This window comes from Cladophialophora bantiana (assembly GCF_000835475.1).
Source record: "Cladophialophora bantiana CBS 173.52 unplaced genomic scaffold supercont1.2, whole genome shotgun sequence".
In the NCBI taxonomy this organism is placed as follows: domain Eukaryota; kingdom Fungi; phylum Ascomycota; class Eurotiomycetes; order Chaetothyriales; family Herpotrichiellaceae; genus Cladophialophora; species Cladophialophora bantiana.
The window spans coordinates 1,467,814-1,479,763 of record NW_015971576.1 but is presented as its reverse complement, the minus strand read 5'-3'; the positions used below and the strand labels follow the sequence as shown (position 1 = coordinate 1,479,763).

Here is an 11,950-nt window from a genome sequence, read left to right as displayed (position 1 = left end):
AAATAAATGATGCCAAGGAACCTCGGGAGAGGTCTAGACTCTCGGTGACGAGCTTCATTACATAAGCAGGCCCCGATTGGATGGCGTTTGACGACACCATTTTCCACGGTAGCCTTAATACCGACCATGTGCTCCGAGTCCAATGGGCCAAGTTCGCGTACCAAGAGCACATTCCTCCAAACGAAATTCAGCTCATCCACCTTCTTTTGAAACACCTTGTGTGAAGTCTGCCAGAACTCCTCGCATCAGATTGCAAGATTTACAGGCATGCCGTGAGCCCAATCCACTAACCTAGCGGTTCAGATGCTCCAAAATCCATCCCGAATAATCGTCCCCAAATTCTTTCTGAAATCCCGGTCGTCAATCCGCCTTCGTCCGTTTACAACGTTATCCCTAGTTCCTGTATCACTTCTTCTACTCGTACACAAAGTTGTTCGTCCCGGGCGTTCGGTCTTTCAGGCCTCCATTTCCGGAAGGCCGATTTAATGTTCTGCGGAGGATCACCCATCACCACATAACAAGCAGGTAAAAGAGGTCTATCCTGAACAGATGGGGACAAGACAGCAATTTCCTGCGCCACCTGTACAGCCGTCACGAACTCGGCAGGTTTCTTTGCCGACCCACCGACGAGGCTACCAAACACAGAAGACGTCAGCACAACTCGTAACTAGAGGGAGCAAACGACCGAACTTACACATAGAGCTCCCCATAGGTGTCAAGGATGTGGATATGGTTGGCGTCAAGGTCCTTCTGACAAAATGGGGCAATTTCTTCCACTAAAGCTCTAGCGGGTTGCTTTGGGGGCGATGCTGTCCTTAAGCCCCAGAAGCCGCCGGACGACTTCGGTCTGTCATGCTCAACACGGTATAATCTGGGTGCATGACCGTGAAGCTGGCCAGTCTGGTTGCGTGGCTGGGTGGTCGGCCGTGACGGGAAAGCTTCCCAGAAGCTAGCGGGCTCTTCTCCTTCCGAGACTTCTTCAATCTCACCCGTGAGCCCCATATCCATGCCGATCAGTCTCGCACATCCCACATCTTCTGGATTGCTGCCATTTCCTTTCCAGAGATAGAGCTTCCCGAACTTGGCGGATATCAAGAACGGTAGCCCAGAAGACAGGCTATCAGCGGATAAATCAACCTCGTCGAATGCAACGTGTCCAAGGTGTCGTCTACCGCACAGCATATATAAAGCTGCTGATTTGTTCTTCCGGACTATGACGATCCCGCCTAGAGCCTGGAAAAACTCGGAACTCTCTTTGCCTTGCTTTACTACCTCTAGTTTAGTGTTGTTTTCGCGAGCAACTTTTCGGCAGAATAGTTGAGCATCCTCAACGGCTGCTTCTGGGACCTCGTCACCGCACCAGAGATATACTTCGGCACTTTTTGAGCCGCTGGGTGATTCCATTGAATGCACGCAAAGATACATACAGTCCTCGAAGAGTATGTGTTCTTGTTGGGGGGGCATGGTTGTTCTCTTCCCATCACCAGAGATTTCCCAAATCTGTTTGCCGAGAGTCTTAGACTTTTCTCCCGCATTGTTCTGAGAGGACAAGAAAGCGTGGGTATCAAATTCCGCCTTTTCTCTTGCTTGAGGCAACAATCCAAAGAAGTTCTCGAACTGGGGTTTCACCGAGCGACTAAATGTCGTGGACGACAGAGGTGTCCTAAGCGGCGCTGTTGATTTTGTCGTTGCAGCTTCCGGCTCTGGGGGCGGTGTTAGTTCTGGCGTAGCCGCTGGTTTCTTTGAGGCAGACGTAAGCTGCAGGCCAAGTCCATTGGCTTTAGATGGAGTGAACGAGGACAACTTTGTCGAGTTGTCCACTTCGAGCTTTGGCCCTTTGGGCGTATTGATCTTGAATTTGTTGGGCGTCAGAGGCGAATTCACCGCGAGCGGGGGCGATAGAGGTGCGTTCGTCCGCACACTATCAGATTGGGGAGGGGTCGATACAGCTTGAGCACGGTCGGCCAGAACTTCGAACTTCTTCGGCATTGAGGGCTTAGTTTGAGGCGGCTGCTGCACAGGCTTAGGTGGCAATGCAGGATTTGAAGCCTTTCTCAGCTCCGCAGATTTGTTAGGTTTGACCGGAAGTGGCTCGTCTGCGATATGTGATGACATTCCAGGATTTGAAGTTTTTCTTAGCTCCGCCGACTTGTTGGCGACAACTGGCTTTGGTTTGGGACTCACTTCTGCCAATACAGCCCTTGATTCGGGAGTAGACTCGTCGACAATCTTTTCGGCAGGCTTGGCCTTCTCCAACCCTGATCTTGACTGGGATGCCGCATCTTCAATGGCTACACCTGGTTTCTTGTCCTCAAAGTTTGTTGCGGGCTTGCTGGAGATCGACTCTGATTCGAATACTTGCACGGGCAACGTTCTGCCTGTATCAGAAATTGGTTGTCGTGACGATCCCGATTGTAAAATGGTGGGGCCACCGGTGCCAGAGCTCAATGTAGGCTTTTGGATAGCAGCCGCAACGGTCTCTCTTGGAGATGAGCCGCTCTTAGGTGCTCTTCTCTTAGGGCCCTTAGCCCGAGCCTTTGTCATATGAGTGAGCTCCGAGTTGCTGTCATTCGCACTCTCCTGTGACTGCGTGATAGTATCTCGCACTTGTATCACACCTCCGCCGTTGGAAGACGTGTCGCCCGGAGGTTTAGGACTTCCACTTCGCGATAAGATGCCGGCAAGTGCAGGATTAAGGCGAGCTGCAAGTTTACTGTTCTCCGGCGCTCTCATCTTGAACCCTGACTCCATGACCGGGGCGACTTCAGCCGAAGAAGTGTCTGCTCTTGGTTGGCTGTCGGCGCTGCGAGTTCCAGGCACTGATTTGAGGGGAAAAGCTGTCGTCGAGGAAGATTCAGACTTCTCAGGTTTGACTGCAGCTAATCTCTGAGCTGGAACCGGTGCTTGTTCCGTGCGTACAGAGACATTATGCTTCTCTGACGCTGGCTTTGCGGGAACGGCTTGAGGCTTTGATGTTGACACAGCAGGCTTCGGAGGCAGATCGATCGGTTTCTTGACTTCGACTTTTTCACTGGACGGACCGGTCTTATGTAGTGTCATGCGCCTTGCCAATGCTTCCGGGACAGCCTGGGCCGGCTTCTCAAGAGGACTAGGTGCATCCGAACGTTTTCCAACCGAACCACTCCCAGTTTTCATAGCTTCCTTCTTCTGCAAAATGCTTTCTTTGAATTCATCAACCCGTTTAGTTTTCTGTGGTCCGCCCGTGACATTCAACCCTGCCTTGCCTTTGGTGATGTTGTCTTTCAGGACGTCGGGAGCGACATAGTTCTGTGTTTGCGTCCTCTTCAGTTTCCCAAACACAGCTTTGAACTCTGGTTCTGTGTCGCTATTGCTCGCGGGCGCTGCTTGCCGTGACTTCAACGTAGCTCTAAAATCGGTCTTTGGAGGTGTCTGTGGTTTTGGCTTCAGCATCGGCGGCTTCAAGTCGGAAGAAGTGTCTTCCTGCAATTCGTCGACTGAATATTCATTGTTTTTGCTTGATGATGCCGTTGCAGCCTCAGACTTAATGCTCAAGCTTGCGCCCTGTGAAATAGGCGTGACATTTCTTTTAGACGGAACTGCCGGTTTCTCATCCCTTTTCTCCATGTGGGGCCGCTGGATCTCTGGTGTGCGTACGTCGCCTGGCACAGACGATCCTTCTGCTAGTCCCTTTGTTGAATTCTCTGCCTCGTCTGCCGATCGTCGGGAAGTGTCTTCGCGAGAAGCCAGCTCATTCAGGGACGTTGACTCTGACGAAGATGAAATCAGGGGGTTTGGCGCAACTGCGTGCTTCGCTGGTACATTTTCAGTGGCTTCGGATGATCGCTGCTGCTGCTGCTCTTGTTTAGCACGCTGCATGCTGAGCTTCCATGCAGGTGTCTCAGGTTTAGCCGGGGTAAATCTCGGAGAATCTGGTTTGTTAAGTGCACTTTCAAGCCAACTGGCTTTGGTCGGACTCCAGCGACGAGGATCCATAGTTTTCGATGGGCTGCGAGACAAGAGCGTTTCGGATGGCGGTGGAGTGGTCGGGCGATTCTGATGTTGTATTTTGGCGACTTCGAGATCAGCGGGGATACCTTGTCCATCGGCAGGCTGAGCCTCTGAACATGCTGCAGAGTCGTTGTTTGGACGGCTCTGCGGACGGGCTTTGGTAAGGGGAATGGGTTCGGTGCCATGGCTAGAAACAGGTCTGGAGCTTGATAGCGGGGACGAATTGCCTTCCCGCACACCTCTGACATCCCTGGAAGGGCCACGAGTGTGCCCAGGAGTGAAGGCTGATGCCCCAGAAACATGGACCGGACGAGCTGTGGCAACAGAGTCACCTCGCTTCAAGCCTGCATTTGCCTGTACGCTCCATCTTTTGCTCACACTATCTGATCTTTTCATCATTGCGCTCTCAACAAACCCACCCAAACCCTTGGTGGGTGAAGGAGGGCGCCCCGCAGATGACAAAATGCTCGAGGTTCTTCCCTGACCAGATGTGTCGGCTGTGAACGAAGTCTTCAGGTCCAATGGCTTGAAACTCGGTAAGTCCAAAGCAGGAGGCTTTTCCGGTGACAAGGACACCGTGGAGAGCGGTATCGTTGGCTTCGTGTCTTCCTGGTTTGACAATTGTCCTTGCTTGAGGAAAGATGATTTCGGAGGGGACGAGGGGGGAGTTGCTTTCTCGGGATCATCCCTTGAGGGGTTCTCTGAAGTATGGGAATCCTTAGACATGCCTGGGAGCCTCATGCCCCGGCTCGGGAAGGATGGAGCTGCCTCCGGATCTGTCTCATTCTTACGATACGCAGCCGAACCAATACCTCGATCAGCAGTCTGACGGAACCAGGAAGGGTCTTTGGCGCCCAACGAAGCAGCAATATCTTTCCTCGACATGTCGTCGATGTGCTTTGGCAGACCAGGGCCTAGAACCAGGGCTGAATCAGGGATGGATGCCACGGATAGCGGCCGTTGTCTTGAGCCGACTCCTTTCGATGAAGGTCGTTGTTGCCATGATAGAGTCCCGCTTCTGGAGAGCACAGTGGCATTCAGAGACGGGCTGGGCAAAGATGGTTTATCGCTTGCAGGTGGAGGTGGGAGAGGTCGTGTGAAATCTAGCCCAGAAGCTGCAGCTCGCTCGGGCCTTGGAGATATGGAGTCGGAACGACCAATTGTATGAGGCTGGAGAGAAGGAGGCGTAAGGGCTATGGGAGGGTCAATTCCCTGTGTGGACTTTGGAGCACTCTCTCCAACAAGTCGCAAGGATGGTGTAGGGCCGGTTTTCGAGGGGGACAGAGACCGAGCGCGTTCTGCATATCATCAGCATCTCCGTTGCATCCTGTGGTACGAGACTCCGTTGATATATACCTGCTCTTCTCGCCTGTCTCTCTTTTCTAGCCTGCAACATCTCCTCCTCCATTCTCTTTGATCGCTCGGCATCTTCTTGTCCCTGCTTTGAACTCAGGCTGGCAATTCGGGCGAGGAACTGGTCGACGGACTCGGAGCCATCATTCGACGCGTCCATGTTGACTGGTGCGCAAGAGGTTGGCTTTCAATCGGTGACAGTCAGTGCTAAAGGTAAAGATTATGCCGCAATCTGCATTGGGAACGACTGAAAAGGAACGGCCGGCGGCTGGCGTGCGCAAAGGATAAGCGAGCGAGGTCGAAAAGAAGGTTTAGGAGGCAAGCGACCAGCAAAGAATAGTGTGGTGAGGAAGTAGTGGTACGGCCGGCAGGATAATGTGTGGATTGTATCGATTGTTGATGGGTGATGCGTGCAGTGCGTGGTGTGGTTGCGAGAGGCAAAGAGGAGCGGGCACGCGGGACTTCGGGAACACACGCGCACGCCGCACACGTCTCCGCAGCCAAATCCAAAACTCGACCAACAGTACTTGGTGGTTTGTTTATTTTCCTCCACCTCCTCTTCTTCTCTTACTACTTCTTCTTTTCCGGCGCCATCGACTCTCGTTCCTAGCCTGCCTCTCAGTTGTGGTTGAAGGTCGATGCGACGATAGCGAACAGGAGGTTTCAAGATGTTGAAATCAAGTAGGGACTAGATAGGGCTGATGGCCACTTTGGTCTGGCCGGCATCAGGCCAATTTACCCCCTGTGCTTTTGCTTTGCAGGGGTCCCATGTGGCTTGCTTAAATATCGCTGGCGGCTTCGCTCCATCATTCCTTCTTTCTAGCCATGGTCAGTCTCTACTGGGTACTGTACTGTATCAGTACAAGAACAACCGATCCCGTGCATCCTGCACTACCCAATCCAGGCCTTTCTCCAGATTCTCGCCTGTCATCGCACTGCAAGGGATGACAACCCAACGGTGAGTCAAGATCCGCTTGAGATCAAGCAGCTGAGTGACCTCTTCCTGGGTCATCCCACCTGCAACGTCGGTCTTGTTCAAGAAGACCAGCAGACTTGCTCCGGCTAACCGCTTGTTCCTGTCAGCGGCTATACGGCTATGGCGAATGCTAGCGTACCTCTTCGAGCAGCAGTCCCTTAAGCTCGGCCTTGCAGTCGTCCATCCGTAGTCGGTCTGTGGCGTCCACCACCCAGATGAGAGCATCAGTCTTCTCGAAATAGTTCCTCCAGTATGATCTAATAGTTTTCTGGCCTCCAACATCCCAGATATTGAGCTTGTAACTGCATCGCCATCCATTAGTGTCCCCTGTGCCATGTTGTCAGAGCTGGCAGTACCCCTGGAAATCAATGGTTTTGATGATGAACCCCAGCGTAGGACTGACAGTATTGACATCTTCCTTCATGATCTTCTTGACGATGGTGGTTTTGCCAGCATTATCAAGTCCTCTGGAACAAATCAGCCTCTTGTGTTTGTAGGAGGATTGAGCCGCTGTACAGCATCAGAATACGCATCTCCTTATCTTTCAACCGCGCTTTGCGAAGTATGGAGAGCATGGCGATGACTTGCCTGCGTCCATTGACGCATACGAACAAGGAGCCGGCAAATGCAGAATGGATGGTTGGTAGTCCTTTGTGACCCTTTGATGGCGGTGTTACCGTAGTTTCTGTGCACGTACTGGCACGTGCTCGACACGAACAGCAACTCGCTGCCACACAGTCCATGTGACAAGTGTTCACGTGAGAGATCGCTGATTGGCGCAGTCTGTAGTGACGCTCTGAAGCAGCAACGAATTAACGTCTGGTGTTTACACTTCGTCGACTTCACTTTCATCGCTTCACAGTTGTCGGGTCTCAGTCTCACCTTGCGCAACCGTTGTCCGTGACTTCCACAGCCATGGCGCAGACTCAGACATCTGTGGCTAGCCGTCTTCCGGCTTGCATGACCTGTGACGAACATCTCAAACTCTCATTTATCCATCCTTCTGATGACTCTGAGGCAAAAGCATCTAGCCAAGAAGGACAAGCCGTTTCTGCCCCTACTCTTAGTCCATCAACCTTGGACATTGGCCTTTCAAATTCAACTCACCGCGGATTGATGCTCTCTCTAAGATCACCGCAACAGATTGCCCATGCCAGTGACAACCCTCCAGTAGAAGCACGTGTTCAGGATCACTGGGGACAGGTGAGCGCTACAACCTATTTAACTTCCAGTTCCTTCGTCATCATCATCGCCTGTTCCACTGTGTTCATTTGACCTTCGGAATAGTTGCTTATTCCTTGTCAGTCCGCCCTAAGCAACAACATGGGCTTTCACCCGGACGCATATGGGTGTCCCACAGCGAAGAGAAGGTTTAGCGATGCGGGTCAAGATCGGTCTCAGACGGGTGTCCATCCTGACTGGAATCTATCGTTGAAGCAGCCTGTTGGTCAACAGTCTTCTTGGGCATCACGGCGCCAGAGCCAAAATGGAGTGATGATTCAAGGTGGGAGCACTGCAACAAAGGCAGAACCAAACGATAAACGCGTGTCTTCGAGCGTGCGGACAAACGGAGTAGAGCATCACCTGACAAACTTCGAAGTATGTGAAGCAGTTCCAACAGAGCCTATCTCAAACCCCACTCCTGGTCCAGCATCGTCACTGAGCATCCAAATCCTGGGGTTTGACAAGAAGGCCTATGGTGACCCAACAAGAAGGGTGTCGGGCCAGACAGCGAGTGCATCGAGAGGGTGCCGCCCAGAACTGCGCCTTAGTCCCCGAACCAAGCCAGAAAGTGCAGACTGGTCGGAAACTGAGGCGGATCCACACACAGCCTCTGTTAAACTCGAACCAGATCCTCAAGGTCTTCAAACTGCGAAACCTCTGCTCACACCTTATTTAACCTCCTTCCACACGCCCAGTAACAAACCCCAGACAAATCTTCAAGCTGGACATAACACGGTCGACGTGGAAATGCATAAGTACCAACAGCCGCGCAAGGTGGCGAGTCCGAGTCAAATGAGCTCAGCTAAGAAATCAGGGTCACCACCTCATCCCGAGACCTTTCAAACTCTCAGGCAAGGAAGCGAGACTCCGGAGCAACTGATTGCTCGCCTTCAAGAAACACAATGCCGTGAAGCATTCCGTCGGATAAGACAGAAGGAATACGCTGATGAGTCTGTCACTACAGGCCTCGCGATGCTACATCTTCTGCGAGAACCACTGCCGCCTGATCCAGATGAATTACACTCGGGGATGGGCAATATCCGAACAGGCGCCTCCCCTGACCTGGAGCTACATCTGCTGCAGGATCAATCTTCACGAGCCAGAGATGGTTCGGCTGACTCCAGCCCCTCGGCGTCAAAGCAAAAGAGAACGGCGGAGAGCTGGTCGGACGTGAATGAGTTGGAGCCGCCACAATGTAACAGTGCCGAAGACTCTGAAGAACCGGAAAGTGATAACGACTCGACGAGGCCCATGGCCGTTGGTTTCGGCAGACTTATTCGCAGTCACGAGCCTCCAGTGCCCGAAGAGGAACTTGCAGGATGGGACGGTAAATTTCTACCACCCCCACTGGACTGGGAGCGACGTGGCAGGTTCTACAACAATACCCTAGAATACATCAGCGGCTTCGAAAGTTGGCTCGGTGCAGCTACAATGCGGACCATGTCGCGGGGGCCTGAAGTCGACTTCTTGGCCCTACCTCTTGAAGAAGTCCAGAACATCGACAATCACGCCGACGGCATTGGGTTTGTGCCAAAGCAGACGATGGTTAACGAAAGTAATGCTGGCCGCTATGGCTTTAACAGTGACAGCTTCAAAAGTGGCGAGGTGATGAAGCCTGAGTCATGGTCCCCACCTGACTTCAATGGCAACCCAAAACTCGATCTGTCGGATACTGAAAATGTTCGTCTTAAGGATGAAACGGCGCAGAAGCTTATTGATAACCGCATTGAGCGCCTGCGACGCGCGGAGAGGCAAGTGCAAGAAAATGTGATGTTACGAGTACAGGTCGAGCACGAGAACAGTGCGGTGGCTGAAGAAGTCAATCCAAAAGAACAGCCGCCTCCCCTTATAACAACTAAGAACATCTACCTTCGCCCTGCCGTTAGTGCAGACGTCCCGGGTATGAGAGCTATTCTCAACTGGCACATTGCGCAAGGCACTCGTCCCTCGGAACTGACAGAGATAAGCGAAGAAAACATGAACCAGCGGTTAGAGGATTCGACGTCAAACCGTTTGCCAGTCATCGTTGCCGTCGAACGCAACCGTAAAACCTCCCGGCCAAAATCACGTAGGGCCTCGAGAGTCAATTCCAATCATCCTATTCAAAACACTGATCCTGAATATATTGGCGTGGTGAAAGACGAGCCCGTTGTTGGCTGGGCCTCTGCCACAGACTGGTCAGCGTCGGATTACATTGAAGCCATTACGGCCGAACTGGAGGTGTATGTGGCGCCCTCACACCGCAAATCAGGTGTGGGACGATGCTTACTGGACGCTTTACTGGATGCTACAGATCGTGGGTACCTGAAGAAAGGGGGCTATGAATTCCGAGTTGCGCCGGAGTTGAGGCATATGTACAGCGCTGGCGGAGGACGCAATCTGCACAAGTTGATGGTTCAAGTACGCAGCTTCAACAACCCGATGCCTCCGGAGCTGCTTGACCGCCTTCGAGAAGCAGCCATTCAGGGTCAGCCTGATCCTCCTGCCAGTAGGAATGGCTGGGGTCGTCGCAATGGAGAGGATTCTAGAAATCGCAAGAATCGCATACCTGAGAATTTGTCCTCCGAAAATGCTCGCAAAAAGCGAAAGGATTACTCCAAAGCGGCGAGGCTGGATGACCGCGAAGACGATTACGAAATCTGGCTGAAAGAGTGGCTCGAGAGTCAAGGATTTGAGGAGGAAGCGCACCTGAAGAAGATAGGGACTAAGAAAGGGAGGTTTGTGGATGTGAGATACTTGAGCCGTGAGACTTGCTGGCAGCCTGTGGATCATCGGATTCCGGACTTTTCACACGGTATTTGACGAACTTGACACAGTGTGCAGCATATGGGAGGTGTCGAGGAGAGGCGGAGAAAAATGGCAATCACCAACAACCATGAGACGACATCACAAGGGCTTGCTTCTTCCAACAAATCCGTTGCCCATATTTTTATTGCATTTTGGCAACTTTCCAGCAATCGGCGATACCCCCCGCCTTTCATTTGATACAGCCGACCTCCTAGCGTTCCGCTTGCAGCAATACGACGGCACTATCATCACTTCTTAGACCATAAAGGACTCTCTCCCATCTTCTTTCAAGCGACAAGAGAAATCTATGACTCGGCATTAACGCCAACAGCTACGGCTGAAGGGAAGCAGGATAATACCAATTCGAGCTGCACAAGACTCCATGGCTGGCACATATCCAAAGGGGATCCCTAGCGGCGAGCTCGACAGGGATTATTTCTTTCTTCTCGTCTCTCAACGATTTTCGTCCTTGTTTTTCTTCTTGTGGAATGGTTGCACTAGGTATTAGAAGGTGGACATGCAACGAAATCAAGATAAATAACGAAATCAACGACAAAAAACCTAACGGAGGAAGATGATATCTTTGAGGCGTGGGAAAGGGAGATATTAAGTCTGCCAACTTCCGTCGAACAGAGCTCTGCCTGCTTCTAGAGCTCATCCCAGCAGCAACGACGGAGATGGTGCTTGCAAGAGGGTTTGACGGATTCATAGCACAAAAGAGGGCACATCGCTTAACTTCCATAGAAATATCGACATAGATATGATTAGAGTGTGCAGCGCAAACAGAATTGCCTGAGGTCAGTGTACGAAAGGTTGCGCCGTAGACTGTAAAACGGGAAGGCAGAAAAGCATAGAACAACACAATAGGCATGCATGGCTGGAAGACGCTTCAAGGGCCTTTCTTGACCCTTCTGCACACCTTCTACTGTTCTCCGTTCAATCAGGTTTCTGATCAAGCCATCGAAAGAAGGGTGCAACAACATCCGAGCTCATTCCAAACTGCTTTGGGGAAGGTCCGCAAGCCACCGATGCATGAACAAGCGCCATTGGATCTGCCAAGCACAAGAAGACCGATGGGGGCCGGGCGATTGCGGCATACGGCTCCGTATTCTTTTCATGGTTCCGCAGAGGACACAGAAGAGCGACAGAGAACACGCTTTGGCCAGAGAAGGGATGCTGGGGTGCGTCTTTCTCAGTCCCATGGGCAGGTCGGGAATCGTGGTGAGGGCGGTTGCCAGTCAGTGATCTCGTATCCGATATCTCAGTGTCCTGTATCTGTGACCTGAAGCTTGGGCCACCTCGAAGGACGATTAGTGCAGCGACCATTTTTTCCTGGTGACCCCACCGAAACCGATGACAGCCAAGTTTCTTGCATCAGCGGGCCAATAGCTCGGTCGGCTGAGATTTCCGAATGGTTGTCGGGTCTTGGGAGAAAGTGAGACCGTGATCGAGGCTACGCCTTGACTTTGCGCCTGACTGTGCCTGACAGTCATCAATATGCATCAGCATCAACTTTTGGACCTCCGCGATCAATTCCGGCACCCAAATAGGTTCCCTGACCTGTACTCGAAATCGGTGGGGATTTATTTGGTGTAACCAAGGGATCACCAAGAGGAGGAC

At 52.1% G+C, this 11,950-nt stretch overlaps 3 protein-coding genes across 3 annotated transcripts; 1 reads left to right on the top strand and 2 right to left on the bottom strand.

The window, feature by feature from the left end:
- Positions 1-379: 379 nt before the first annotated feature.
- On the bottom strand, positions 380-5,503 carry Z519_01543 (uncharacterized protein; the record flags this gene model as incomplete). The annotated part of the gene is made up of 3 exons (XM_016759300.1): positions 380-632; positions 695-5,288; positions 5,347-5,503. 3 exons carry the CDS (start codon positions 5,501-5,503, stop codon positions 380-382), a joined length of 5,004 nt encoding a protein of 1,667 aa, XP_016624628.1.
- Positions 5,504-6,199: 696 nt separating this feature from the next.
- Z519_01542 (uncharacterized protein) lies at positions 6,200-6,894 on the bottom strand (the record flags this gene model as incomplete). Its single annotated transcript, XM_016759299.1, has 4 exons — positions 6,200-6,412; positions 6,459-6,621; positions 6,676-6,786; positions 6,836-6,894. The coding sequence occupies 4 exons, from the start codon at positions 6,892-6,894 to the stop codon at positions 6,200-6,202; spliced, it is 546 nt and encodes a 181-aa protein (XP_016624627.1).
- Positions 6,895-7,234: 340 nt separating this feature from the next.
- On the top strand, positions 7,235-10,345 carry Z519_01541 (uncharacterized protein; the record flags this gene model as incomplete). The annotated part of the gene is made up of 2 exons (XM_016759298.1): positions 7,235-7,522; positions 7,625-10,345. The coding sequence occupies 2 exons, from the start codon at positions 7,235-7,237 to the stop codon at positions 10,343-10,345; spliced, it is 3,009 nt and encodes a 1,002-aa protein (XP_016624626.1).
- Between the last annotated feature and the right edge of the window lie 1,605 nt (positions 10,346-11,950).